The sequence below is a fragment of the Medicago sativa genome, chromosome 7 (genome assembly GCF_051527215.1).
Source record: "Medicago sativa cultivar Bolivia chromosome 7, Bolivia_mono, whole genome shotgun sequence".
Lineage (NCBI taxonomy): Eukaryota > Viridiplantae > Streptophyta > Magnoliopsida > Fabales > Fabaceae > Medicago > Medicago sativa.
Window position 1 is genome coordinate 86,507,689 of NC_140755.1, and position 24,822 is coordinate 86,532,510.

General features: G+C 30.0%; 1 protein-coding gene and 1 pseudogene across 38 annotated transcripts; one reads left to right on the top strand and one right to left on the bottom strand.

Moving 5' to 3' along the window:
• Positions 1 to 9,706: 9,706 nt before the first annotated feature.
• LOC146909676 (uncharacterized) lies at positions 9,707 to 10,469 on the top strand (annotated as a pseudogene).
• Positions 10,470 to 14,662: 4,193 nt separating this feature from the next.
• On the bottom strand, positions 14,663 to 24,298 carry LOC146909677 (uncharacterized). 38 transcript variants are annotated; one of them, XR_015018122.1, is made up of 21 exons: positions 23,935 to 24,287; positions 23,473 to 23,543; positions 23,315 to 23,368; positions 23,105 to 23,134; positions 22,922 to 23,031; positions 22,750 to 22,794; positions 22,290 to 22,408; positions 21,824 to 21,928; positions 21,042 to 21,116; positions 20,265 to 20,305; positions 20,044 to 20,163; positions 19,567 to 19,911; positions 18,859 to 18,937; positions 18,553 to 18,761; positions 18,279 to 18,317; positions 18,015 to 18,196; positions 17,873 to 17,924; positions 17,495 to 17,647; positions 16,823 to 16,929; positions 16,303 to 16,544; positions 14,663 to 15,049 (listed from the first exon to the last, which is right to left on the bottom strand). XR_015018122.1 is itself a non-coding variant. In XM_085724502.1 (21 exons), exons 17-21 carry the CDS (start codon positions 18,029 to 18,031, stop codon positions 16,484 to 16,486), a joined length of 318 nt encoding a protein of 105 aa, XP_085580628.1. In that variant the 5' UTR covers positions 18,032 to 18,196; positions 18,279 to 18,317; positions 18,553 to 18,761; positions 18,859 to 18,937; positions 19,567 to 19,674; positions 19,852 to 19,911; positions 20,144 to 20,163; positions 20,265 to 20,305; positions 21,042 to 21,116; positions 21,824 to 21,928; positions 22,290 to 22,408; positions 22,750 to 22,794; positions 22,922 to 23,031; positions 23,105 to 23,134; positions 23,315 to 23,368; positions 23,473 to 23,543; positions 23,935 to 24,290; the 3' UTR covers positions 16,153 to 16,483. The 38 variants fall into 38 exon arrangements, 34 of the variants coding, with proteins under 34 accessions (XP_085580628.1, XP_085580626.1, XP_085580627.1 ...); XR_015018121.1 differs by having other exon boundaries at positions 14,863 to 15,049; positions 17,495 to 17,575; positions 18,029 to 18,196; positions 23,935 to 24,290; XR_015018120.1 differs by having other exon boundaries at positions 14,863 to 15,049; positions 18,029 to 18,196; positions 23,935 to 24,288.
• Between the last annotated feature and the right edge of the window lie 524 nt (positions 24,299 to 24,822).

Below are 24,822 nucleotides of genomic sequence, written 5' to 3' on the forward strand. Positions count from 1 at the left end.
TTGATCCCTGCAAAATTATGCCAGTTTTGCTTTTAGTCCCTGCAAATCTTTTATAAATTTTTGGGTTAATTAAGTAAATGGTCCTTATAAATATTCAAAATTTTGTTTTTAGTCCCTACAAAATAAAATCACACTTTTTAGTCCCTATAAAATCTTTCATCAACATTTTTAGTCCCTATAAAATTTTCAATCAACATTTTTAGTCCCTATAAAATTTTTCCATCAGCATTTTTAGTCCCTTAAATGCTTATGAAAAATGTCACAGGAACTAAAATGTGTGATTTTATTTTGTAGGGACTAAAAACAAAACTGTGAATATTTATAGGGACTAAAAACTTAATTAACCCTAAATTTTTTTATAAATTAAAAAATTCTGGAAAATTGAAAAATTAATAAAAAAATTAAAAAAATTCTGGAAAATCGAAAAATTAATAAAAAAATTTAAAAAAATTCTGGAAAAATTAAAAATTAATAAAAAAATATTAAAAAATTCTGGAAAAATGAAAAATCAATAAAAAAATTGAAAAAAAATATTAAAAAATTATGGAAAATTGAAAAATTAATAAAAATGAAAAATATTGAAAAAAACGGAAAAAATTAAAAAAATCTGGAAAAATTAATAAAAATAAAAAATGATTAAAAAAATAAAATAATCTATTTAAATGAAAAATAATGAAAAAATTCTGGAAAATAAAAAATATTCTGATTAGTATATATGTCGAGCTTAGGTTTTTTCAGTGTATTTTTCCCTTATTCTCGGTTTATAAATACCCAAAAGTTCCCGCTTTATAAATACACAAAAATTCCCGGAAAAAATACTAATGAAAATTTCGAAAATTTTTCATTAAAATTTCATTTTTCAAGAATTTCATTTTTATTTTCGAAAATTTTAAATTTCATTAAAATTTATTTTCCAGAATTTCATTAAAATTTAAAATTTTGAAAATTTCATTTTTTCCAGAATTTTTTAATCTTTTTTATTTTTTCCAGATTTTTTTAATTTTTTCCTTTTTTTTTCATTTTTATTAATTTTTCAATTTTCCAGAATTTTTTTATATTTTTTTCAATTTTTTATTATTTTTTTCAATTTTTTATTGATTTTTCATTTTTCCAGAATTTTTTAATATTTTTTTTCAATTTTTTATTAATTTTTAATTTTTCCAGAATTTTTAAATTTTTTTATTAATTTTTCGATTTTCCAGAAATTTTTTAATATTTTTTTCAATTTTTAATAATTTTTAATTTTTCCAGAATTTTTTTATTAATTTTTCAATTTTCCAGAATTTTTTAATTTATAAAAAAATTTATAAAAGATTTGCAGGGACTAAAAGCAAAACTGGCATAATTTTGCAGGGACCAAAAACTATAAAAAAAAAATTGCAGGGACTAAAACCAAAACTGACCTATTTTTGCAGAGACCAAAAGCTATAAAAAAATTTTGCAGGGACTAAAACAAAAACTGACATATTTTTGCAGGGACCAAAAACTATAAAAAAAATTTGCAGGGACTAAAACCAAAACTGGCCTATTTTGCAGGGATCAAAACCATATTTTAGCCAAAAAAATAACACAATAATCGGAGAAGAAAAGCTTCTCTCGGTCCATGGAAAAAAAAATAGTACATTAAGAAATTGGTAAAAGATGGTTCAAAACTCATCTTAAAAATTGATTTTTTTTATGTTAATCTTCCTGTTCATATATGGAAAGAAGTCTTAGTTTCTTGGTGCATGGGAAAAAATAGTACATTAAGAAAGTTGTAAAAGATGGTTCAAAACTCATCTTAATTTTTTATTTTTTTTATGTTAATCATCCGGTTCACCTGAAAGGAGGTCTTAATAATCTTAGTTTTGTTAGGATGTACGTATAGTACGGCCAAGATTTGTTTCATCTACGAATTGAAGTCAGGTTCTCCCCAATAATCATCATTAGATGAATCTTGTCAACCATTTGGACCTAAACACTTGGTTAATTGGTTTTTATTTAAATAATATTTTTTTAGCTATATATATTTTTATTTACCAAAGCTATATTTTTATTAAGTTTATCTTGATATGTTTTAAAACAACTAATAGTCATGAAAGGAGTACTTTGAAATGCCAAATATTAACAACAACTCCAAAGTAGTCTAAACCTAAAATGGAATGTGGAAATGATAAGAGATTAACCTTGTATATTGTATCCACAGAATGATAAAAAATTGTGGTGTCATAGTAAATTCTCATGGAGCAATTTTAAACTCTACTATCTAGATTTATCAATTCAATATATTAATAAAATGATATTTGAGTTACTATACAATACATGCATCAATACCTTATAGTCATAATAATACATTTCGATCACCCCATAGCTCAATATTCTTATATCAACTAACTAAAAATCAGTGAACAGCTTGGAAAGAGAATCAAAGCTAATATAAACATTGGATTCTAATGTAGTGGCAATGATTTCCCTTGGTGGCATAGAACCTTTTTTCAGCCTTCAACAGGATGAAGATAGAAAATTTTAGATTGTTGAATATGTAGGCTAAATATAATTCTTAATGTCAACAAAATAGATCCTGAGCAAATAGGTTTAGGAGCCTAGAAGGAACAAAGAGCATAAAGAAGAAATGTAGAAGGAGAATATAAATACAACAACCTGCAAAATAAAAATTAAGAGAAAACAAAGGATACGATTAAGAAGTTAGCAAGTTCAGGGTTATTTAAAGAAACAAAAACTAAAGGACACTGAGAGAGCAAGAGTTGAGAACCACCGGACAACCAAACCAGAGAACTGACTCACACAACGGCCGCTCAAAGGAATAGGGACAGAACAAAAGGAGAAAGCGTATAGAAGAGGTGCAGAAGAACATAGGAGGAGCAGATTTTAGAATTCAAAATTGTTGAAGATTGTCATTTTTATATTAAAAATAAAATGACAGAAGTTGGGGCCTTGGAACCCGTTGAGCCTTAAATGTGGAAATGAGAAAACCTAAAGTCATTGTTAGCAAGTGCAATTCCAATGTTCATCGGCAAGTGGAAAATCACATAAAAAATGCATTGAGTTTAATAGGAGAAAATTTTAAAAATAAAAAATCAATACTAATAAGCCAATGAGAGATGAGAAAAATTGACAATACGTTAATGGGGTCATTGGAAAAATTGCAGCGGTCATTATTGTTTTGTTACATGATTTCAAAAATTTAATTTAATCAAATACTCCCCTTTAGGCTTTGACACACATATTAAGAAATGGAATGAAATAATCATTGAATATAACACTTTTACTAAACTGTCCTTACTTTATTATAAAAAGACAAACTTAAAGTTGCATTGAAAATTGTGAGAGAAAAGTTTGAGAGGGTAAAGTTGGAAGAAAAAAATTAAAGTTTTATTGGAAATGTAAAACGACATTCATTTTAAAACAATTTTTTTTGACTAAAGTGAAACTCATTTTGAAACGGAGGGAGTAGTAAATAGAATTATTAGTAAATTAGGCTGATAGTTTCCCCTTTTGGCAAATATTAGAGAAGAGTATGTTGGAAGGAATTAACCATAGCATGACAAATGGCATAATTGCCAAAAAAAACTAACCTTGCTTTATTATTATTATTATTATTATTATTATTATTATTATTATTATTATTATATATATATATATATATATATATATAAATTGAAAATGAAATAAATGCAATGTAAAGTAAACAATTAACGTATTAATTCTTAAAAAAATACAACATGAACATGATTTAGATGGAAATTTAAGGGTGGTTGGAGATAAAACACATTGTGTTGTTGAAGTAATAAGATGTGTTTTTTCTCTCACAAAATAAATATGATTGACATGTTCAACATGGAATTCACATGTTTAACGGTGAATTGAATCGTTGTCGGATGTAAGGAAGTAATTAAGGAATAAAATTGATACAATTAAAGTTTAATTTTGAAATGAATTTTCATCCGAACTAAAAATCAACTTAAATATGTTCATCTCTTACGGTGTGTGGAGAAATGTCTCATATGAGCACATATGGAGTGCGGCATTGTTATTGTATCATCATGTGAAGCATAAATGTTGTCTCTATTAAGTAGTTTAAAAAGATAGTTCGTGTTATGACTTGTGTCTTTGACAAGCTACATATTTGAGTTTAAAGTTTATAGCTTACTTTTGAGATTACATTTATAAACAATTATTCTTTTTTTAATTCATTAAATAACTGATGTATCATAATAATATTATAGTCAATATACATCACTTATTCAATGATTATGAAAAAACGAGAAAAATAGAAAATATTGTATTAAAAAAATAGAAATATTGTATTAAAAAAATGGTAAAAAATGATGAATTTAACTTTCTAAAAGTCAAGATATTGTTAAATCAAATGCAAACATACTACTTTGAAGTTCCATAACAAGTGTCTTTAAACCACTTGTTAGCATATCCCAAAAAACAATATTTGTTTATGACTGTGATCGGAGTATATATAAGTTCATTTTACTAAAAAAATATTTGTTTTGTAGTATTTAGCTTTCTAAAAAAAATTAAAGACAAAATTATACTTTAGTCTCTTAACTTAAATTTTTTTCTTTAATTATTCATCATTTATGTGTATATCCAAATATTTTAAAAGATTAATTCCATGCGATAATAATTATAAAAAACAAAAAAACAAAAACTGAATGAAGGAATGAAAAGACGAAGTTGCCAGCTAATACGTGGAGTGTTATTTGAACAGAAGAGAACGATAATAATGCGTAACAGTTGGTTTTTTCTAGATTACCCTCTCCAAATTAGTGGGTAAATACCCTCTGCTGACGTGGACCAATTAAAATGAACAATATGAACTACATTAAATAAAGTCAAACATACAATTACATTTTACATATTTTGAATATATTTTTGTTATTTACATATTCACCCCACATTCAATTAATGAGTTTTTATGTTTTAAATAAAAAAATCTAATCAAATCTTTCCTTACCTCATTTCAATTGTTTAAGCATATTTTATTTTATTTTTTTTACTATTTTTTTGTTTCATCTCTTCTTTTTCTGCAAATTTTTTTGCACCATTTTTTTTTAGAATTTTTTTTACACTATGTCTTAGTGTTTTTTCAATCTTGGTTCTTCTTCTCTCACAAATTCACAAAATCTTTTTTTTTAAATATATAATGTTTATGCATCATGTCAAAAAACTAACGTTATATATTTCAAAAAAAAAATAAACATTATATTTTCCTAAGATAGAATATATTAGTCTAAAAATTATTTTCTTTGATTAGAATAAAAAAGATATTGGTCTAAACGTTATGCAATTAATGAATTTAAAACACTTTTTTGTTAATAAAATTATTTTAAAATACCTAAATTTCTAAAATCATAGAACTCGATTTTTGTTATATTGATTTTTTTTACCGTGTACAAGTTTGCACATGTTAAACTTGCATATATTAAGAAGTTTGAAATAGTAAAATTGTATCGGAACTTGTGTATTTTATAATAAATATACAAATTTTGTTATGCTTTTAGTTTCTTTTGTTAATTTATATTTTTTATATTTTCAATAAAAAGTAATCGAGTATTTATATTTTTTATGTACATGTGTCGCTCCCTTGTTAATTTTATTTTACTATGATTTTTATTTTCAAAAATTTATTTTTTATTTAGCATAGAAATATCACCAAATTATCTTTGGATCCAAATTATTAAATAATGTTTAACTAGTTATCACTTTTTATATTTTAGCATCGTAATTTAATTTAAATTTTAACTATGAAATAATTAATTCAATAAGTTTAATTTTAATTTTTTTTGAAATATACTTTTTTGTTTTGTTTTTTGTTTTGTTTTGAATAAGTCAAATTAGACCATCGAAATTAAAATCGGAGAGAATCAAATTAGACCATGATCTGTGAGACGTGATCATCAGTATACCCACATAATGATCTTTACGCTTTAATGTTATACCACTTCACAATGAACCTTAACTGAGGATTCTTTAAGAATAGTGTTCTTATAATTAATGGATTCTCACGATTACGTCGTACTACAATGATTATATCCTTTAATTAGCCGAACGATGGTTTTTTCATTCGCCGACAAAGGTTCAACCTTTCTACCAAATTGCAGATATAACAATAGTGAGACTTAACAACAGTGAGACTTAACTTTTTATCAGATGAATGAACTATAATGATTCGTTCGTATGGATCAAACGAACTATAATGAGCTTTAACTCTTTATTAGTTAAATTGTGATTTTATTTTTTGCAAAGGTTCAACCTTTCTTCTGCATCATATAACCCAAAATGAAACTCAACATGCGATCAATTAAAATAGAGCAAATTACACTCTCATCCTCTAAAAGAAGTTTGAATTACACTCCCCTCTCCTCTTGAGTTAAAATATACACTTTTCTCCGTTGAAAAATAAAACTTATACCCCCATGAGATGCTTGAATTACAATCCCCTCCCTTAATAATTAAATGCACTACACTTTAATATATTTTAACATAAATAAATATTTTTTACAATATCTACAAATTTGAAAACACCATTTATGAAGAAAAAACAATTCATTTCTTTGTAATTTAAGTGTCAATGATGATTAAATTTAAATATTTTGTTATTAATTTTATAACTTAGAACATAAAATACATTTTAAATGTGAAATGTTTTCTAATATGTTTTGCATAAGAGGTGGGGGGAGTGTATATTTAACATAAGAGGGGAGTGTAGTGTAATTCAAGCATCCTTCAAGGTAGATGAGTGTAGTTTACTCATTAAAATATGGTCATATCATTTTATAATCTAGGTTAAACCTTTTTTATGAATCAGATGAACTATAGCGAGCCTTCGCGATTACTCGAGCTGTGGTTAACACTTATTTATTTATTGGATGAAATCAATGTATGTTCCTCCACTTTGTGGGGGGTTCAATTTTCAAAGTGTAGACCCACAATGATTTAAACCAATAAGAGAGTGAGTATTAGGGAGAGTGTTCAAAAGAGAGTGTTGCTAGTCTTACTCTTCTAACAAATGTTTGAGCTTTCTTCTGAATCAGATTAACTATTGTATGACTTAACTCGTTTTTGATCGAACTGTTGTTAGTTATTTTATGTCAATGGTTTGACCTTACTTGTACATGAGACGAACTATAATGAGACTTAACTCGTGATTAGTCGAAATGTGGCTTGTTCCTTTTTTGACGATGATTTGAAAATTATTCTTGAATGTATGAGCAACAATGAGACTTAAATAGAGATTAATCAAAATTGTGGTTATCACATTGACTGAAAAATGGTTGACTTCCCCTGAATTGGATGATATATTTTGAAAATTGTTAAAGAATATATTTTATATTTATTGTAATGAAATAATTATTTTTTTTATTTTTATCGTATCTAATTTTTGTTTAAATATATTTATTCTATTTTATAAATACACATGTCTTTCCTATCATGATTTTATTTAATTTTCTCTTATACTATAATACTAAATAATTACTAGTATCTTTTAAAAAAATGGCTAGTATCTTATTTTGTTTCCTTTATCTTTCTTTCATCGATAAAAAAATTAAAGAAAGTAGAGACTAAGTTGTATCTCTTTATATTTCTGAAAATATAAAAGTGAATTATATATTTTTTAGAGACTAAATTAGGTCTTATAATTTTTCTCAAGAATGAAAACAAGTCTTTGTTTTTTATAACTTGTCAAAAAAATATTTGTTTAAGTTAAAAATATTTGGTCATCTTATAGATAAAATAAGATAATGTTTAGACTAATATTGATAGATACAAGCATATGATAATATTTCCTAAAAAAAAGCATATGATAATATATAATAATCTAATTAAGAAAAAAATATATAATTGATGTCAGATTCCTCCATGAGATGCTGTTTCTCCGCACCACCCTTTCTCTCCTTTCCACCGGTTCTCTCTTGTCCCCTTCACTGTTCACGCGCCGTTGCTTGCTGGTGTCGCCGTGACTTGGTTGTTGTTAGGATGAGCTGAATCAGATTCCTTTTCTGGTGTTGGTTGGCGGTTCTTTGGGTGGCAGTCCGTGGGTTTTGCTGGTTCGTCGATCGGTTTCTTTCTCGTTCCGGTCATCCTCTCCATTCAAGGCTTTTGATTTCTGGTTCTTTTCAGATCTGTTGAGATCTGCAGATTTCTTTGGCTTCCGATTCGCCGCCTTCACACCGGTGGTCTAAGGATTTTTATGCTGTTCTTTTTCGTTTTGTTTTGTGGCTGTACTGTGTGTTGTTTTCTTTTGTTCGTATTGTTTGTTATGTGATCTTGCTGTTTCAGAGATTGGGTGGACAGGAGATGAGGCCTTGTTTTGCGGTGGTTCGGTTTCGTAAACCCGAAAGGGTCTGTTACAAAAAAACCCGAAAGGGTCTGGTTTGGTTAACCCGAAAGGGTCTGTTGACGTTTTGGACTCATCCCTCGATCTGTGTTCTTACGCGTTGCTTGCTCGAAAGAGCTTATTTTGCTTGCTGTTGTTCAGGGAGCTGTTGGCACTTGGATTTTGTTACCGTGTTGGCGGTCAATCCGTTCGCCATATTTACACTCTAACTGTTCTATGCAATGTTCACTTTTCATTCTTTTTTTGTAACTTAGTTTCGCGCCCGTACGCGGGTTCGCTGGGTTGCTCATGTGATTAGTGAATTTTTATTAGGATAGATTAGAGTAGATCCACTTGGACTGTTATATCACGATGTATTCCCCATTTGGGTTTTCCTGGGTCAGGTTCTATGTCCCCTCAGTCTTTGTATCTTTTCTTTTTTATTTATTATATTTTCTTTTGCTTAAAAAAAAATATAATTGATGTCAGAAAAAAATAACGTTTTCGGATCCAAACTTTAAAAAAAAAGATATGGTGCAAAAAAAATTGTAGAAAAATAAAAATTTGAAAAAAAACATTAAAGAAAAGAGAAAAACAAAATTTGTCTAAACAATTGAAATGTGGAAATAAAATATCTCATCAAATTTTTTGATTGGAAAAATAAAAGGGTTAATTATGTTTTTGGTCCCTACAAAATTGTGACCTTGTAAGTTTAGTCCTTACTTAATTTTAATAGCATTTTTAATCCCTACAAAAAAAAATTTACTTATAATTTTAGTCCCTGTTAAAATAAATTTTATTTAATTATCCTTAAACTCTTAAATTTTTTAACGATTTTTTTTATACAAGTTTAGAACACTATGAAAGGTTCATTTACTAAAATCTATAATTTTTTAACATGAAATAAATTAAACATGAATTTTTTAAAACGACAAAAGTTTAAGATATAAGTAACAAAAATATGGACGTAGAAATCAAATTTTTGCGATATTTTTTTCGGAGGACCTTTTAATAATGTTCTTAACACGCCTGTAAAAAATTGTTGAAAAACTTAAAAGTTTAAGCATAAATTAAACAAATTTGGATTGAGTAAGGACTAATATTGAGTGCAGAAATTTTTTGTAGGGATTAAAAATGCTATTAAAATTAAGTAAGGACTAAACTTACAAGGTCACAATTTTGTAGGGACCAAAAACATAATTAACCCAAAATAAAATCACATTAATTGAATATGGGGTAAAAATGCAAATAACAAATAATATGTAAAAAATCTTTCCGTATTTGATTTAGTTAATAGAGTATACACATTGTTCAATTTGATTAGTTGATATCATGAAGGGTAAATACCCTCAAATCATAAGAGGGTAACGTAGGTTCCACCCTAATAGTTTGGTTTAGTTTAGTTGCCTTTGAAGAGTAACTTCTCGCTCTTCCCCAATTCAACTACGTTCCTTTCTTCCTTTATCGTTTCCATCAAATTCAATTTTCCCCAATTCATTTTCCTAACCTAATTTCTTCGAAATTCTTTTATTAATTTATGAATCCCCTTTTCATTAGGTCACAAAAACGCGGTTTCAATTCGAATTCATGTCTGCTTCTTCTGATGAAGAGATCTCCAATCGAAACGGTTACCAAAGAGGAGGTAGCGACGGTGATGACGAACAAGACGAAGAAGATGCAACTGGAAAGAAGAAGAAGAAGCACCGTACAAAATTTGATTTTGGAAAACGGTTGGTACTTAATCAATTTTCAAAAGCCAAGAATCAAATTCGTAGAGTTAGAACCAAAAAGCATCTTCTTTCATCCTCGTCATCATCAACAACAGCAACACCGTATTTTTCTGGGAATGTAAATGTGAGTAGCAAAGGTAAGGTGGTGATTATTCAAGGTGATGATGCTATTTATAGAACAACTCGAAATGGATTTGGTTGCAAGTTTTGTTTTTCGCGTCCCAATGTATTGGAAAACCCTAATGGGTCACCTAGTTGTGACCCTAATGATCCTAAATTTACTCATTCTATGTTGAAGAGTTTGTTGGATAAGACTGATTTTTGTTCCAAATAATGCAATCCACATATTGAATCATTGGTTGAATGATTGATTGATTAGTAATGTTGGATATCCATTGTTGATTTTATTTTCTTGTGCTTGTTTGAGTATTATTATTCAGATGGAATTTGTCTGTGTTGTTGGGTGTTTGTTCTGTGCTGTCTCATTTTGAAATTCAGTGGCATTATGGCTGAGAACACTTGCGGCGTATTTATGGGATGTTCAATGAAAATGGTAGAGTTGAGGGGCAAAAATAGCATCAGAACATGTAGGGAAACTCATAGTGATAATATCCTGTTGTCATTTTCATTTAGAGCAATGTGGTCCATTAAGTTGTGGATAAAATATGAAAGGGTGAGGACTGCTTGATCAGCTGCTGGTATGAAAGAGGTGGATGAAAATTGGATTCCTTGACATTCAGGAACCTCTACTTGTCCTACCTCGTCCGAGAAGTGGTGTTTTGTGTATATAAAAACTGAATTTTTTTGAGCCCTGCTATATTCATAATCTCTTTGTTAGCTGTTAGAAATTTTTGATTGGTTTTCTCGTGTACACATCTTTTTCATTTATAAAATTAGGAACTGAAACACAAGTCTTTGTTACTGTCGTTCAGTTGGATTTTGAGTGGCATGCTCTGATTCTTATGTATATGTTTTTGAGGATATATGTTAATGCCTTACATACTTTAATCTTCATATATTTGGAAAGGTTTCAAGAACTTAGGAAACAAGAGTTGGAGGACATTCTGTATTGAATAGTTGGGTCATAGATTGGTCTGGCTTATGTTAGTTGCTTTCGTTTTTAATACACTTTGTTTGTTTATTTTAGCATGTTTTTGGTTAGGCTGATGGTATTAAAGAGTTAACATGATAAGGGATAACTATGCAATCAGTATTCTATTGTTCTCTGCTGTTGTTTGTATTATAATTATCCAAAAATGTTGGACTCTCTTCGGTTAATTTTGATGCTAGATTCCAAGGTCAAGGTATGGGTGGCATTTAACATGGGAAAGGGCAATAGTTCCCCACCATGGGAAAGTAAATGTTAACTATTAGATCAAATGAAGACCACACTTTTATCATACTCTCTCAACACTATATTTTTCCCTACACTATCTTTCATCACCATTCTCTCTCCTCCATGCCCCTCCACCACCAGCATTCCAGCAACTTCAAGTTCACGGTCTATGATTTTTTTTTTCCTTTCTTGATTATGGCCAAAAATTCCAGTGACAAATTTATGTGTTTTTCGTTTTTACACACATAGTTGAATTTCATACCAACACCAAGATGATGATATATATATTTATAAAGTTTCATTTTTTTGCAATTGGGTTATCAAACTTCGGTGGCTGCACTATGTGTTCGGTTTCTGGGTAGTTCATACTCAAAAAGGTTGCTGTTCTTTTCAGACTAACAATAATTCAATATCATTAGCTGATCTATTTTCATTTTCCAAATTTTTCATTTTCTAGACTTTTTCCTTTTTTGAGATCTGACCTTGTTTGTCTGAGTTGTTTAATTTTAATTTGATTTCCGGATCATAGATGAAGAAGAGTTTGAAGAGATTTTAATTTTTGGAATTGTTGAGTTTTTATGTTGTTGGTTGAAGATTGAATGTGACATTGAAGAAGAGAGATGATAAAGGAAGATAGTGAAATTGATAATGTTGTGTTAAGAGTGTACCATAAAACAGTGTTCATAACTTAATCTAGTGGCTAAAATTTACTTTCCCATGGCGGGGAACTATTGCCCTTTCCCATGAACTTTTCTAATTACACGGTGAACTTTTCTAATTAATGGGTTCAATTCACATAAATGTGTACACTTTCAAGTCTACAAGAGAAGGTAGTATTGATTGGATTAAGATGACATTTCCAATTTTTCAAGTGATTTCAAATGTTAAGATGGTTATTTCAGAATTTCGAAACCGCTTTTAGTGTATAACTTTCTCACTTCATTTTAAGAAAATTAACATAGTTTTTGACAAAAAAACTATGCCCAAATTTTGTCAGCCGAAAGCAAAATTATAGCAGTTTTTATGGCACTTTTCACCAGGCAGATGGAAACCTTTTTCTTTTGATTGTTAGCAGCAGCCCATGCCATTTGCATGCTGATTAAAGAAATGAATTGCATTACCGTAGTAAAGTAGCATCACATGCTTCCCTTTATGATGTCTGTCTTGATCATTTAAGATAGATATTTTCTACTTAAAGTTGTTAAGCTTTTTGCGTTGTAAATAATTTCACGGGTTTGCAAATTTTGCTGCTCATGCTTCCTAGATGGCTGCTGATGTGCAGTATTTGGCCCAGATTTCTTTTGATGCTGTCCCTTTGTTTACATGGTTACGACTTACGAGGATTATATATGTACTGTTATTCCTTCTCTTGTACGATGAAGTACATTCTAGATGAGCTAGAAAACAAGAAAACCATGGGGAGATGGTGGTGGAAATAGACGAAGAAAAAGATGGGTTTGTTTCCATGTTTTTGAAGCTAAATGTAGTAATTCAAAAAATGGTCACCAAAAGTTTTTTGATTTCTCTTTGTAATCTTTGTTTCTAGTATTATATTCATCATTTTTTTTAAGTATTCATCAGTAATTCATACTCCCTCCGGTCACATTTATAAGCAAAAATGTATTTTTTAGGTTCATTGAATACATAATGTATTTGGTCTATATATTGACCAAATACATTAAGTATTAAATGAATCTAAAAAGTGCTTTTTTGTTTATAAATGTGACCGGAGGGAGTAGGTTACTATCCCTTCCCAATCATAGTCTATATTTGTTCTTCTCTTGGGGTGATTCACCTTAGCATTTATAGTTATCAATATACGATAGCTCAGTTCTTATTCTCTGGCAAAGCTTTGCAACTTTGACTGACAGATACAAATATCCCTATCCCATCTATAGAGAATTTATGCCTATTCGATTCTTTTATCCCCAAAGCTTATAGTACTTTTGATTCGGAACTGGGCAATCCAAATGCAAAAGCTTTTTATTCCATTAGATTAGATGATTCCCAAGCTGGAATCTTGTGCTCTGATACCTAAGCAGATAATTAAAAGTCAACATATAAGATATGCAAGAGCTTTTGTTAAATATAATCTAGAATTGTGGGATGTGTGTGCAATGAGTATAACGACGAAGGGTTTGCCACATTCATCTTCCTATTATTTATAGTTTATTTATGAGATAAATATGTACGAGTGATAGATTAGTGGGACACTCAACCCAACTAATGAGATTTATTAATCTAGAATCTAGATTATCAGATATGTCTATGTTTTTCTTTTTCATAATGAAATATAGATAAATAAAACAAACTCGAACTCATCATATATCCCTTACCCAAACACATTTTTTGTGGACTAAATCTCAATTCTAATCACTTGTTTTTATCTTTCAGAGGATGCTTGTTACTTTAACTAGAAACCTTTCTACTCCCTCCGTCTCATAATTATTGTCTCTTTAGCATTTTTTCTTTTTCTCAAAATAATTGTCACTTTACAATACCAATGCAACATTTATTACTTTTTTCCACTATTGTACCCTTATTTATTGAATATCATCCAACTTAACTACTCCACTAACTACAATTAATGAAGGTATTTTAGTAAATGCTACTAATTTTACCATTGAAATCAACACAATTAATCATTTCCTTAATTATCGTGCACAAACCTTAAATGACTAATATCGTGAGACGGAGGGAATAATTTAAAAGCTTGTTACTAGTTGTGAGTACAAGTTTACGACAACAACCTACATTACGCTATCGATGAATAAACTAACTTCCAATAAAAGATACACTATGTTGATAATACGAAACTTCCACTTGAGAGATTCTTCTACAAACCTATAGTGTAAAAACATTCAGATTTAAACCAAATAATTTTCTACTGAAAACTAGTTACAAACCCGTGCTTCGCACGGGGTGGATTGCTTTTTTCGGTTAATTTTGTTGGCAAACACATATTTGTTAATACGCTTAAAAGTAAACTGATTCCAAATATAGATATTACATGCATATAAATATAATAAACCATGATCCATAACATATCAAATCCTAGATAGGTCTACCATAAACCATGATCCACCCCCTACTTTCAATATGTAATATTTTGTTCTCATGAATGATTGCTTATAATGTTTATGCTTTTGGGAAAAATATTATATTGGATGGATAAACTGCGAAATAACAGATATTTATAGACTATAATAGATGAAGACGACTTGTCACGAGTAATAAATGGAAAATGGGAAACTATCAACCATGTTAACATAAAATTGTCTAAGTCATTTAACTTTAAATTGTAACCGAAATAACAAAATATTGCTTTTGCAGCATGCATTCATGAGATTATAGCTAAAACAACTTCATAATCGGAAAATTTCATTTACAAAAAACTTGCTAGTGGATGCGTACATGCTCAACCCACATCTTTGTTGGTGGATTCTCCAAGTCAAAAATCAATTTGTCATCTTTTTTCAAACCCCTATCGATGACAAATTTATGCCATTCACCACACATAGACTTTTCAGTATTCCTTCTTCCGGCAGTCCTTATTTTACATTTGTAAATCTTGTGAGTTTCGACATCTTCGAGTTTCATGCGAAGATACTTTCTTTTCAATATGCTCTTTGAGATGTGATTAGGGAAATGCTACAGAATATAATAGAAAAATTATAAAATTTAACATCATGCATAATTTTTCTAATAACACAACCTATTCTAACTTTGAGAATATGATTTGATTTGCAATATGTTATACCTAATGACCCAATTGAATTCAGAAATAGATGCCAGCAATTATTCCAAATACTAAAAGTATGAAATCATATTCCAAAATAAAATAGATATAGATTTTTAAGACGGGAATGACTGAAGCAAAAACAGTAATTGTGTTAGACCTTTAGCACCACCCAAAACTCAATCACCAAAATAATGAATTTGTTCTTCTCAACTATAATAGCAGAAACCAAAACAACATCTGTGTTAGAGCTTTAGCATAAAACAAAATTCAACAATCTTAATATACAGTATATAAGTCTAGTTATCTTGGTGCACATTTTGTTCGTCATCTCTATATTTTAATCATACACACATTTTTGCACAAAAGAGATTGAAACAAATTAAGTGGAGCTTAATTTCCCTATAACTTGATTTGCTAACCCTTGGAACGTGTACTAAAGCATTTTAAAATGATTAGAATTAGAGCCTTTTTCATAGTACAGGACTCCTTATGAGAAGAAAAGCGTCCAATATTTTATGAACAGTATGCCAAGTTTCATGTTGTCAATTTTAAATTGCTTCTATAACATGCAAGTGTATTCTAGTTCATGTCACGACTACATATCATAGCTCCACAACTCAATGTCTCTTGTGTTTTCATTATGTTGTGTCACGAGAGGATTCCGAGGGACCACCCACATTAGATAAGAGCAACCAGACAAATGAGATAGACACACAGTTATCTAAAACCTTAAGACGAAGGGTTTAATCGCACTTATAAAGTGTTCAACCTACACTTTTTAAACCGATGTAGGACTTCTAACTCACACTTGATATACAATTGATTAACTTATATTAACCAATTAAAAGATTTTTTGTGTTGAGAAAAACCTATTAAAAGGTTAGTAAGCCTATTCCAAAGTTGTGATTATATGTGATAATTCATTACTACTAACATTTAAAAAATAAATAAGATCAACTCAATGATTGTTGAGAAGGGCTGAAACTCTGAGACTGAAACTAATAAACAACAATTGAAGTGGAACATAACAAATCCATTTATAGAACTAAACGTCAATCAGACACACAGATGAGATCTACCAATTACCAAAGAATCCAAGTCCAATCAAATTCTCCTAGAATACAATCAAACATTACAAATCAAAGGGTAAACAAAGCCTTACTTGAATATAATGTAATGCCATTTGACGTCAAAATTTACACATTTCTTGGCATACATTATCATCTTTAGTTCGAAGTAGTGTATCCTATAATTCTCAGATTTTTCATCATCATCGTTTTCCATGCTATCACCTTTGGAAGAGTCATTGTATTGTTCTTGAGGCATCCATAAACCTCCAAGAACTACAACAGAGTGACCAGTACCACTTGCAGCTGGAACTCTCCGCATATGAAGTCGGTATTTCTGGAATAATAATCAAGAATCATATGTCAAACATTTAGTTCAAACTTGAACCAAAGCATGATGTAAAATTCATTAAAATGATCCTTACTTATCGATATTTTCCTTCACAATAAGAGAAACTGTGAAATTGGAGTTTTGCTATTTAGTGTGTTTTAAAAACGTACAAACAGAACGTTGAAAATACAAAAGATAAACCGAATTTTTTTCCTCTCATCACAATGATATTGGCAAAAACAAAGTTATAATGTAAGGTAAACTTTCCCATTCTTCTTTTCAACCTGAACAATGGTGACATTTCGCTTCGGATCACGCAACAGTACGTAGTCGTCAAGGGCAACACCATACTCTTTGGCAAAACATGTTGGAATGGAAGCCTTGCCTTGTCCTAGCAAATTAGCAAATAATGTCACACTTCTTGTCTACATTAGCAGTGAAAATATAGTTTGGAATAAAAAGAAGAATGAACAATGAGTGATAAATTGGATTATTGCCTTGGTATCCAGCATACAAAGCAAAGCTATGAAACTGTTATAAGGCCAACTTTTGATAAATTTAAACCGATGGTGTCTATACAAAGTGTTTACCTATAAGCAGGCGATGAAACTATATGTAAAAATAACCCTGGAGCATACTAAAAAGAAACTACATTGTAACAAAATTGCAACCAAATGTCCACTGGATGAAATATATGGATTACTTAGGTGTGAAGAAATCAATGACACGCATATATAAACAAAGCAGTTATCAGTTCTACATGTCACGCCAAACACACATGACACACATAATTGCTTCATTGAAAAATACATGAAAACTTCACATTCATATATGCTTGATCAAAACAAAGAATGTTCAAGTATAGACATTTTACCAATGCGATTTCAAATTCAACCATAAACCTAATGTTAGATAAAAAGGATTGAGGTTCTCAGTGGCAAAACATATTAACTTACAGATGTGAATTCATATTCAACCATATATGTCTTCAAATTCCAGATGTCCTTTCCAACAAAAGCAATATCATCACCAATATGCTGAGATGGTGGAAACACAAAGAGCATAGACAGATGAGTGCATAATGTGAAAATATACAAAAATTGGATATTCTGCACACAACAATAAAAGAAGACTATTTTTAGGGAACAAAACAATGAATCTTGTGTTTAACTCTAAATAAAAGAACCAGCATATTGTAAACGGAATGAGCTGGTAAAATGAAGTTATATAGTATTGTAAAAAAACACCATTAAAATCATTAAAGAGGCAAACCTAAGATCATCTACAAAGAAACAAAATGCAACGAAATAAACCAAAAAATAATAGAAGCTAACCTGGATATGTAAGTTGCCCTCATAACACAGCCCACTCATATAATCTCGCAACCTGCAAAAATGATGTAAAGAAATCAGGAAAATGAAGGAAGATAGCCAAAGCAAGACATTTTACAACCACATCTAAACTCATAAATATCACCTTTGAAATTTTACCATAGTTTCAACTTCTTTAGGTCATAATGTAGAGTCCACATCAGCAACAAAGGAAGATTCAACACTCTGTACACATGAACAATCAGACCTATTTGACTTGACAATAACTTCATGATTATTTTCACTCATGGCCTTTAAATGAGATTTGTTTCCCTTGATTCTTAATCCCTGAAAATTTGCAAGAGATCACTATTTAATGTAATAATAGACATTATAATTATTATATAAAAGATCTCCCTTCAATACAAACCTGAGTTTTTTTTCTTGGTGTAAGGCACTGCATTGTTTCCTGCAAAATACATAACCACTGAATTTCAAAATTTGTTCAATGGCATTTTTATGCAATAGCATTCCTACCTAAATACATAGGTGTATATCTATCTATTTTACTATACAAATAATACTATATATTTTTAAACATAAAGTGTTTTATTTTTCAGATTTTCAGTGTTAAATTTTCCCTCAAATTTGACAGAAAATGCCTTTTATGCACATAATACATAGTTTTCAGCAGTCTGACTCACATTCAAAATTGTCCCATGGTTTCACTTATTTAGTGGGATTGAAAGTGGAACAGCTGCATCTGAACTCGCATAGCTGGTCATACTAACTATGGCCTCTCTTTATAATGCTTTGGTTTCAGTTACTTCTTGCGCTTCAATGACATTGTGAATTTCGCCATAATCAGCTCCAAGGCATTTCAATATCATAAAACTCACAATCATTAAAAGTCCTTCAAAATGAAAAAGGTAAAAGTCACATAGATAAAAAAAAAATGTAACGTAGGAAACAAAGTTTTCATAAAACAATAATAGTTTATTTTAAGGTACCTAATAGAATTATGCAGGAAAAAACACGAGCCATAAAAGAAATTTCAACAAACCATGCATCATTATCATCATCATTTCCCTGTAATCAATTCATAGGAACCATAATGAATATACATTGAAAAAAATATACAATAAGATGATATGAATTATAGCAATAATTACTTAATCATACATTTTTTGGTGCTGTTAGTATCTTCATTTAAAAACCATAAGAAATTTGGAAAGGTTAATTCACAACAGAGCCAAGTCGTTTCTAGCTATCAATAAGGGCATGGTTTGAAATCATATACATTATTAATATTCTGCATAAATGTAAAAGCTAAGCTACTTCTAATTTCTCGAAAAAGATTGCAATTATTCAAATCAAATTTTAAGCATACCACTGAGAACCCTGTATAAAAATTTACCAATTCATCATAAGACCAACTTGTAATACTTCAGTCATATATACCAATTCATAATCTAGCTACAGAATATGGAGAAAGTACTCCAAATATAATTTATAGAGTTTACGTTAATTTTTCCACCTAATGCATATAGTTTTACATAAACCAAATGACATGCACACACTGCGGGAAGAGATCCTAGAAGCTCTACCCGGAACAGGACTAAATATCATTTTAAAAGGGGATCAACCATATAAAAGGAGGACATGTAACATAAAAAATAGTAAAAATTGAGATTGACATTCTAGGCAAGAGAAGTAACCTCAAGCTTATTTGTAGAAATCTCTGATGAAGATGTTATTCCACAGATAACTATCGTCAATAAACTCAACTTCTGAGTCCAATTCAAAGCCTTCCATGCTCTCTGATGCTACAAAACATATTATATAGACTCCATCATCCTAAGATCATACATAATACCTCAGCTGTTTCCAAAGAACATACATAATACTTCAGCTGTTTCCCATTGTTTCAAAATTTCACTAATTGCAATACTCATTACAATCCCTTATTCCCCCACAAAAATATCGAGACGATAGAATACTACCACGTGAATGTCGAATCTCTTAGATGCAGCATGTAATTGAGGTGCTAAAAATATATCCGCCTACAAATGATAATGAACGTGTTAGGTTATATATAACTATGACAGACAAAAATTCAGCGCAAAACTTCAGTTTGGTTAAAAAAATCAATGTATAATTACACATTTCCATTTATGAATATCATGAGAACTTACTGTGAATAAAAAATAATAAATAAGCGTAAAATTTCTGAATTCTTTACAAAGAATAGTTTCAATAGCAGCTTGTAAGAACCCTCTTTAATAAAGGGCCAACCTTTGGTTTCCTTCATAAACCTGAAAAACAAATAAAATCAAAACTTTTTTTCAATGTAAAGCAAAACAATGGAAAAATCAAAACTTTTTTATTCAAAGTATTTGAAGAAAAGAAAACTAACACCAAGAAGCTCCTCAACAGTTTCTTTAACCCTCTTCATACCTACACAATAAAAATCACAGAATTAAATCAAACTTTACATGGTTAAAAGAGTTTACTTTTTAGGTTGAAATGGTTCAAAAACTTCCCTAGAATGAGTTGTAAACAGGCATGAAAATTTAAACTAACTAATACTTCATCAATTCAAAAGTATCATAATTTTAAGTTGATTTTTTTTTTAAATTCTATTTAAAAGGTAACTTGCTTTAAACTAAGTACTCCCTCTGTTTCAAAATGAGTGTCGCTTTAGCCAATTGCACACAGATTAAGGAATGGAATAAAGTAGTCAAATGTCATAGCAATTTTACCAAATTATCCTAATCAACTATTGGTTTGTTTTTCATTAAAGAAAAAATAATACTTTGGAAGTAGTGTAACATAGTATTAATTGAAGGGTACAATTGAAAAGAAAAAGTTATTATTGCATTGAAAACCGAAAGTGACATTCATTTTGAAACAAATTTTTTTGGCTAAAGCGACACTCATTTTGAAACGGAGGGAGTAATACTTTAAGGTAATTTCAAAAACTTAAGATTAAAAAGATTAAATTTTTTTGTATTTGAGCATATATTCAAATCAGAATTCATTTTTATAAGAACAAAAGTAACAATAACGGCATTATATTCATAAAGTTAGAAAATCAATCATTTTTGCAGGCAAAACCTGAAAAGATATTGTTAGACTTTGTAAAGCCCCAAGAAAAATCTCAAACCATAGGTTGTTGAATTGACAGACTCACCGGGAGCAGTAAACTCTGCCACTGAAATGGACGAATCAACAGTATAAGACAAAGCACTACTACAAATAGAACACCCTGCATTGTGTCAAAAATTGCCAAAATGAAAGCATCCCTAAAGCAATCAGAACTAATCCACATCAACAAAAAATGACCATTGATGTTGTCCATACTGATAATGAAAAGGCTTTCTCAGTAGCTGCCAACTTCGGATTGACCTCTTTACCAAGTAGAGTTGTAAAGAAAGCACATATTTATGGATAATAGTTGTGTTAAAAATGACTTAAGAATTACCTCAGTTGGTTCAGAACAATCTAAAAAGTTTTATTTGAAGCCAAGAGAATCAATTGAATGTCATATATATTGAATAACTTGTAAATCTTCAAGAGGGTGGAACATAAAGTCAGAATTTGGAAGTGATTTACCTCACTGAACATGAATTTTTATATATTAAAACTTAAGCGAGGTCTGCTCAAGAACATGAAATAAAGTCCATTGCACATATATTTTCAACCAAAATGAAAACCAAGTAACTTATTCTTTAAAAAATGTAAAATGAAGCAATAAAACAAAAACATGAGCACGCTGTTAAAATTGTTGAAGGGGTTTCTCAGTTTCTTACCACAACCTTGTGCTCAAAGTATAGTCCAGAATTTGAAACAATTAAATTCAACAATAAAACAAATAGCATGATATACCAGAATTTGAATCAACAAATGAATTCAACAATTTTTGACTAAATATAATCACACAGATATATATAAGATAGAAGAGAGATAAAATACCTAATTGTGTCGAAACTGTCAGTTGCGTTTCAGAGGAAAGAGCATGCACAGCCATAGTTGACAGTCACTAAAATGCAACCAGTCCCATATTGTTCTTCTCATGTTCTACGCAAAAAATATTAAAAACATACGTTGAAACTTAATCTCGTGTTCCTCTCATATGTTGAACGGAATGGAATGATTGTTATTTATAATACTATGATGTACTAATTAGTTGGAAACCATATCATTTTCTTCTCATACTGATTTGGACAAACATATATATTTCGTACTGAAACTTCAATAAATGCAGGAAATAACCCTTGAATCAAAATTACAGATTATGATGCTAAGTAGGGATAGAGATTGGGATGAGTTTTAAGAATCTATTTCAGTAAATTATAATTTTCTCTCATATATAGTTATAGGTGTATGACAGAAATAAAATATGAAAGCTTGGCAAAGAAGTTTCAAATGATCTGCAAACCTTAGAGAAAGCCAACCCTTTCAGCTTTTTACACCGACGATCAGCATTGTCCAAAGTGTGGATTTCATCAGGTTTAAAATTTTTGAGAAAATTCACAATGATATCATCCTCAACATATCCTGAAATTGTCAAATTCACACACATCACAGCAATTACGGGAACTATTTTCCCCTGTGTCTATTTTCTTTTCAGGCTGAAGCAAAGTTACAGAAAAAGGTTCTTCCAAAAAGAAAGTCTGGAACGGAGATTAACAAACATTTCAATCAGTTGAAACATCGACTGTTAAACTTAAGCGCTTAATTATATCTGGAAATTCAAACGGTAGAAAATGCCTACTAATTCCAAGTGCTTGGAAGTTGCAAACACAATTGCATTGAAAAATCACACATATCATGATATATCAACAGATGTAAATTAATTACAGTTCCTGATGCATAATTAGTACATCACAGAAAATTACCTTGCATATTGAAAATTTTCACGCAGCTTAAACACTTATTATTTCCTGAAATTCAAACCGCACAAAATGTCTTATATTTCAAAGTTTCATATATAGCACTTCATAAAAGACCATCCATTAGAGATATCCTTCTAATCCAGAACTTGTAAAGGGTGAATCAGAAGTGAGTTACCTTATGCAGAATTTGGCAGATGCAGGGCTGTTGTATTTGGGTCACCTTCATATGGTTTCAGCTATCCGCCTGACCAGCTTATACGAACCATAAAAACGCTTGGCAAGCTTCTGGATCAGATGCCAAAATTAAATACGGCCGCAGCAAGACAAAAACTCCAATATAAAGAACAAATAACCATACCTACAACAACTTGTATTCCAACTTAAGTTTCTGCAAAACAAATTAATTGACAGCTTATTGCTTCTAAAGACTTCAATTTTAACCCAAACACTAAAACATCAATTCAAACATACCCCACAACAACTTAACTGCTACTTTCTAAACAATCTGATAACAATAGTTCAAAACTATACAAATTGAGAAATTTTATTTCACATATTGAGACATTACCTCAAACACTTGGTGAGCGCCTCTCCCAACCCATTTATTTTTTACATCAATTCACTTTTTACATCAAACAAAAGTCATAATTGATAACTTATAAAGCAAAAATCTGAAATAAATAATTTATTTAAATAAAATCACATGATTGAGAACATAACAATTACCAGCTTTGAACAATGCATTCCCTTCTTCCTTCTTCTTTCCATTTGCATCAATCTTCTCTTAAAATAAAACCCTTAAAATAATAAGAACAACTTTCTCAAAACATGCAACCAGAATCAATGTTGAATAAAAAAGAAAAAACAATTTCACAAATTCATCCCACAAACAGCTTATGGTTTCTAGCTTTTCATCCCAAACAGCACAACAACAATTTCACAAATTGATTTCAATAACAGGACCATAAAATGGGGAAGAAATCATAAAAGAAACAATAAATACAAAATCACTAAACAACAAACCCAGAAACTTCAATTTGGAACCCTAATCACCGTCTGACTGAATTTTTTTTTTCAAAAATCAAAACCTTTAACATACAATCTCATATCCAAAGCAAGAATAGAACAGAAAATAAAAAAAAATACAGTTGATCATGATTTTAGATTCATCAGATATAAGGAAATTACCTTCAATGAAAAGAACCAATGAGACAGAAATCAACAAACAATAAACCAAACCCACAAAATCAAACCCTTAAAATCATAAAAAAAAAAACTTTTTGGAGACATGCATGCAATTAGATTGATGAAATTTGATGGAAAAGAAAGAAGAGAGGGTGAGGCCGTGTTTGAGAAGAGAGAAGGAGAAGGAGATGAAATTTGATGCAATTAGTCCACCCTTCTTTCTCTGTTCCTGTTTCCTCTCCCCTTCTTCCTCTCCCGTTCCCGTTTCTCTCGTCCCCCTTCTTTTGTTTTTTTTTTCTTTTCACATATATATAGGCAAGGGGAGTCCATTTACTAATTGACGAAAATGCCCTTATTAAGGGCAAAAGGGTAATTTCCACGGACATTGATTTTCATATTTGGTTTAGTAGAAGCCACATGTTTTCTATTACTCCACTACGTTTATGATGTATACTATGTACTCCTTTAGGAATGATAATTTATAGCCTGTATACTGCATGCAACAACAGAGAACTGCAGAAGCAGAACATAATAGGTGCGTTGTTACTTGCCAATATTCTTTTTTCTTCCTATCGTCATTGGAACTTTAGGAGGATTTTTCAATATCCAGAGTCAATAGGATGTTGGACATGGCACTGCAGGGTAAGTATATTTAGATATGACCATGTAATTTTCTAAATAGTTGAGCATGAATACTCAATGAGTCTTGTTAACGAGTGTCCCACTCTTTAAGAATTTCAAAAGAAGAAATAATTTTATAAAAAAGTCAAAGATTTCGATTTCGATTTCCAATGCGTTGATTATACATATTTTCATGATAAGTTACTATTTAAAGGTCTTAACCAGTTCCCCGGGACATTTGTTAATATTTCCCAAACTGAATTAATGGAG

What these genes read in the sequence shown, in the direction of transcription:
- LOC146909677 (XM_085724492.1), bottom strand. Translation starts at nt 18,141, where the DNA reads ATGAAGTTATTGTCAAGTCAAATAGGTCTGATTGTTCATGTGTACAGA. An exon ending in CTAAAGAAGTTGAAACTATG is followed by an intron (nt 17,925 to 18,028) that starts GTAAAATTTCAA and finishes TCATTTTTGCAG; the next exon opens with GTTGCGAGATTATATGAGTG. An exon ending in AGGGCAACTTACATATCCAG is followed by an intron (nt 17,648 to 17,872) that starts GTTAGCTTCTAT and finishes TGTTGTGTGCAG; the next exon opens with AATATCCAATTTTTGTATAT.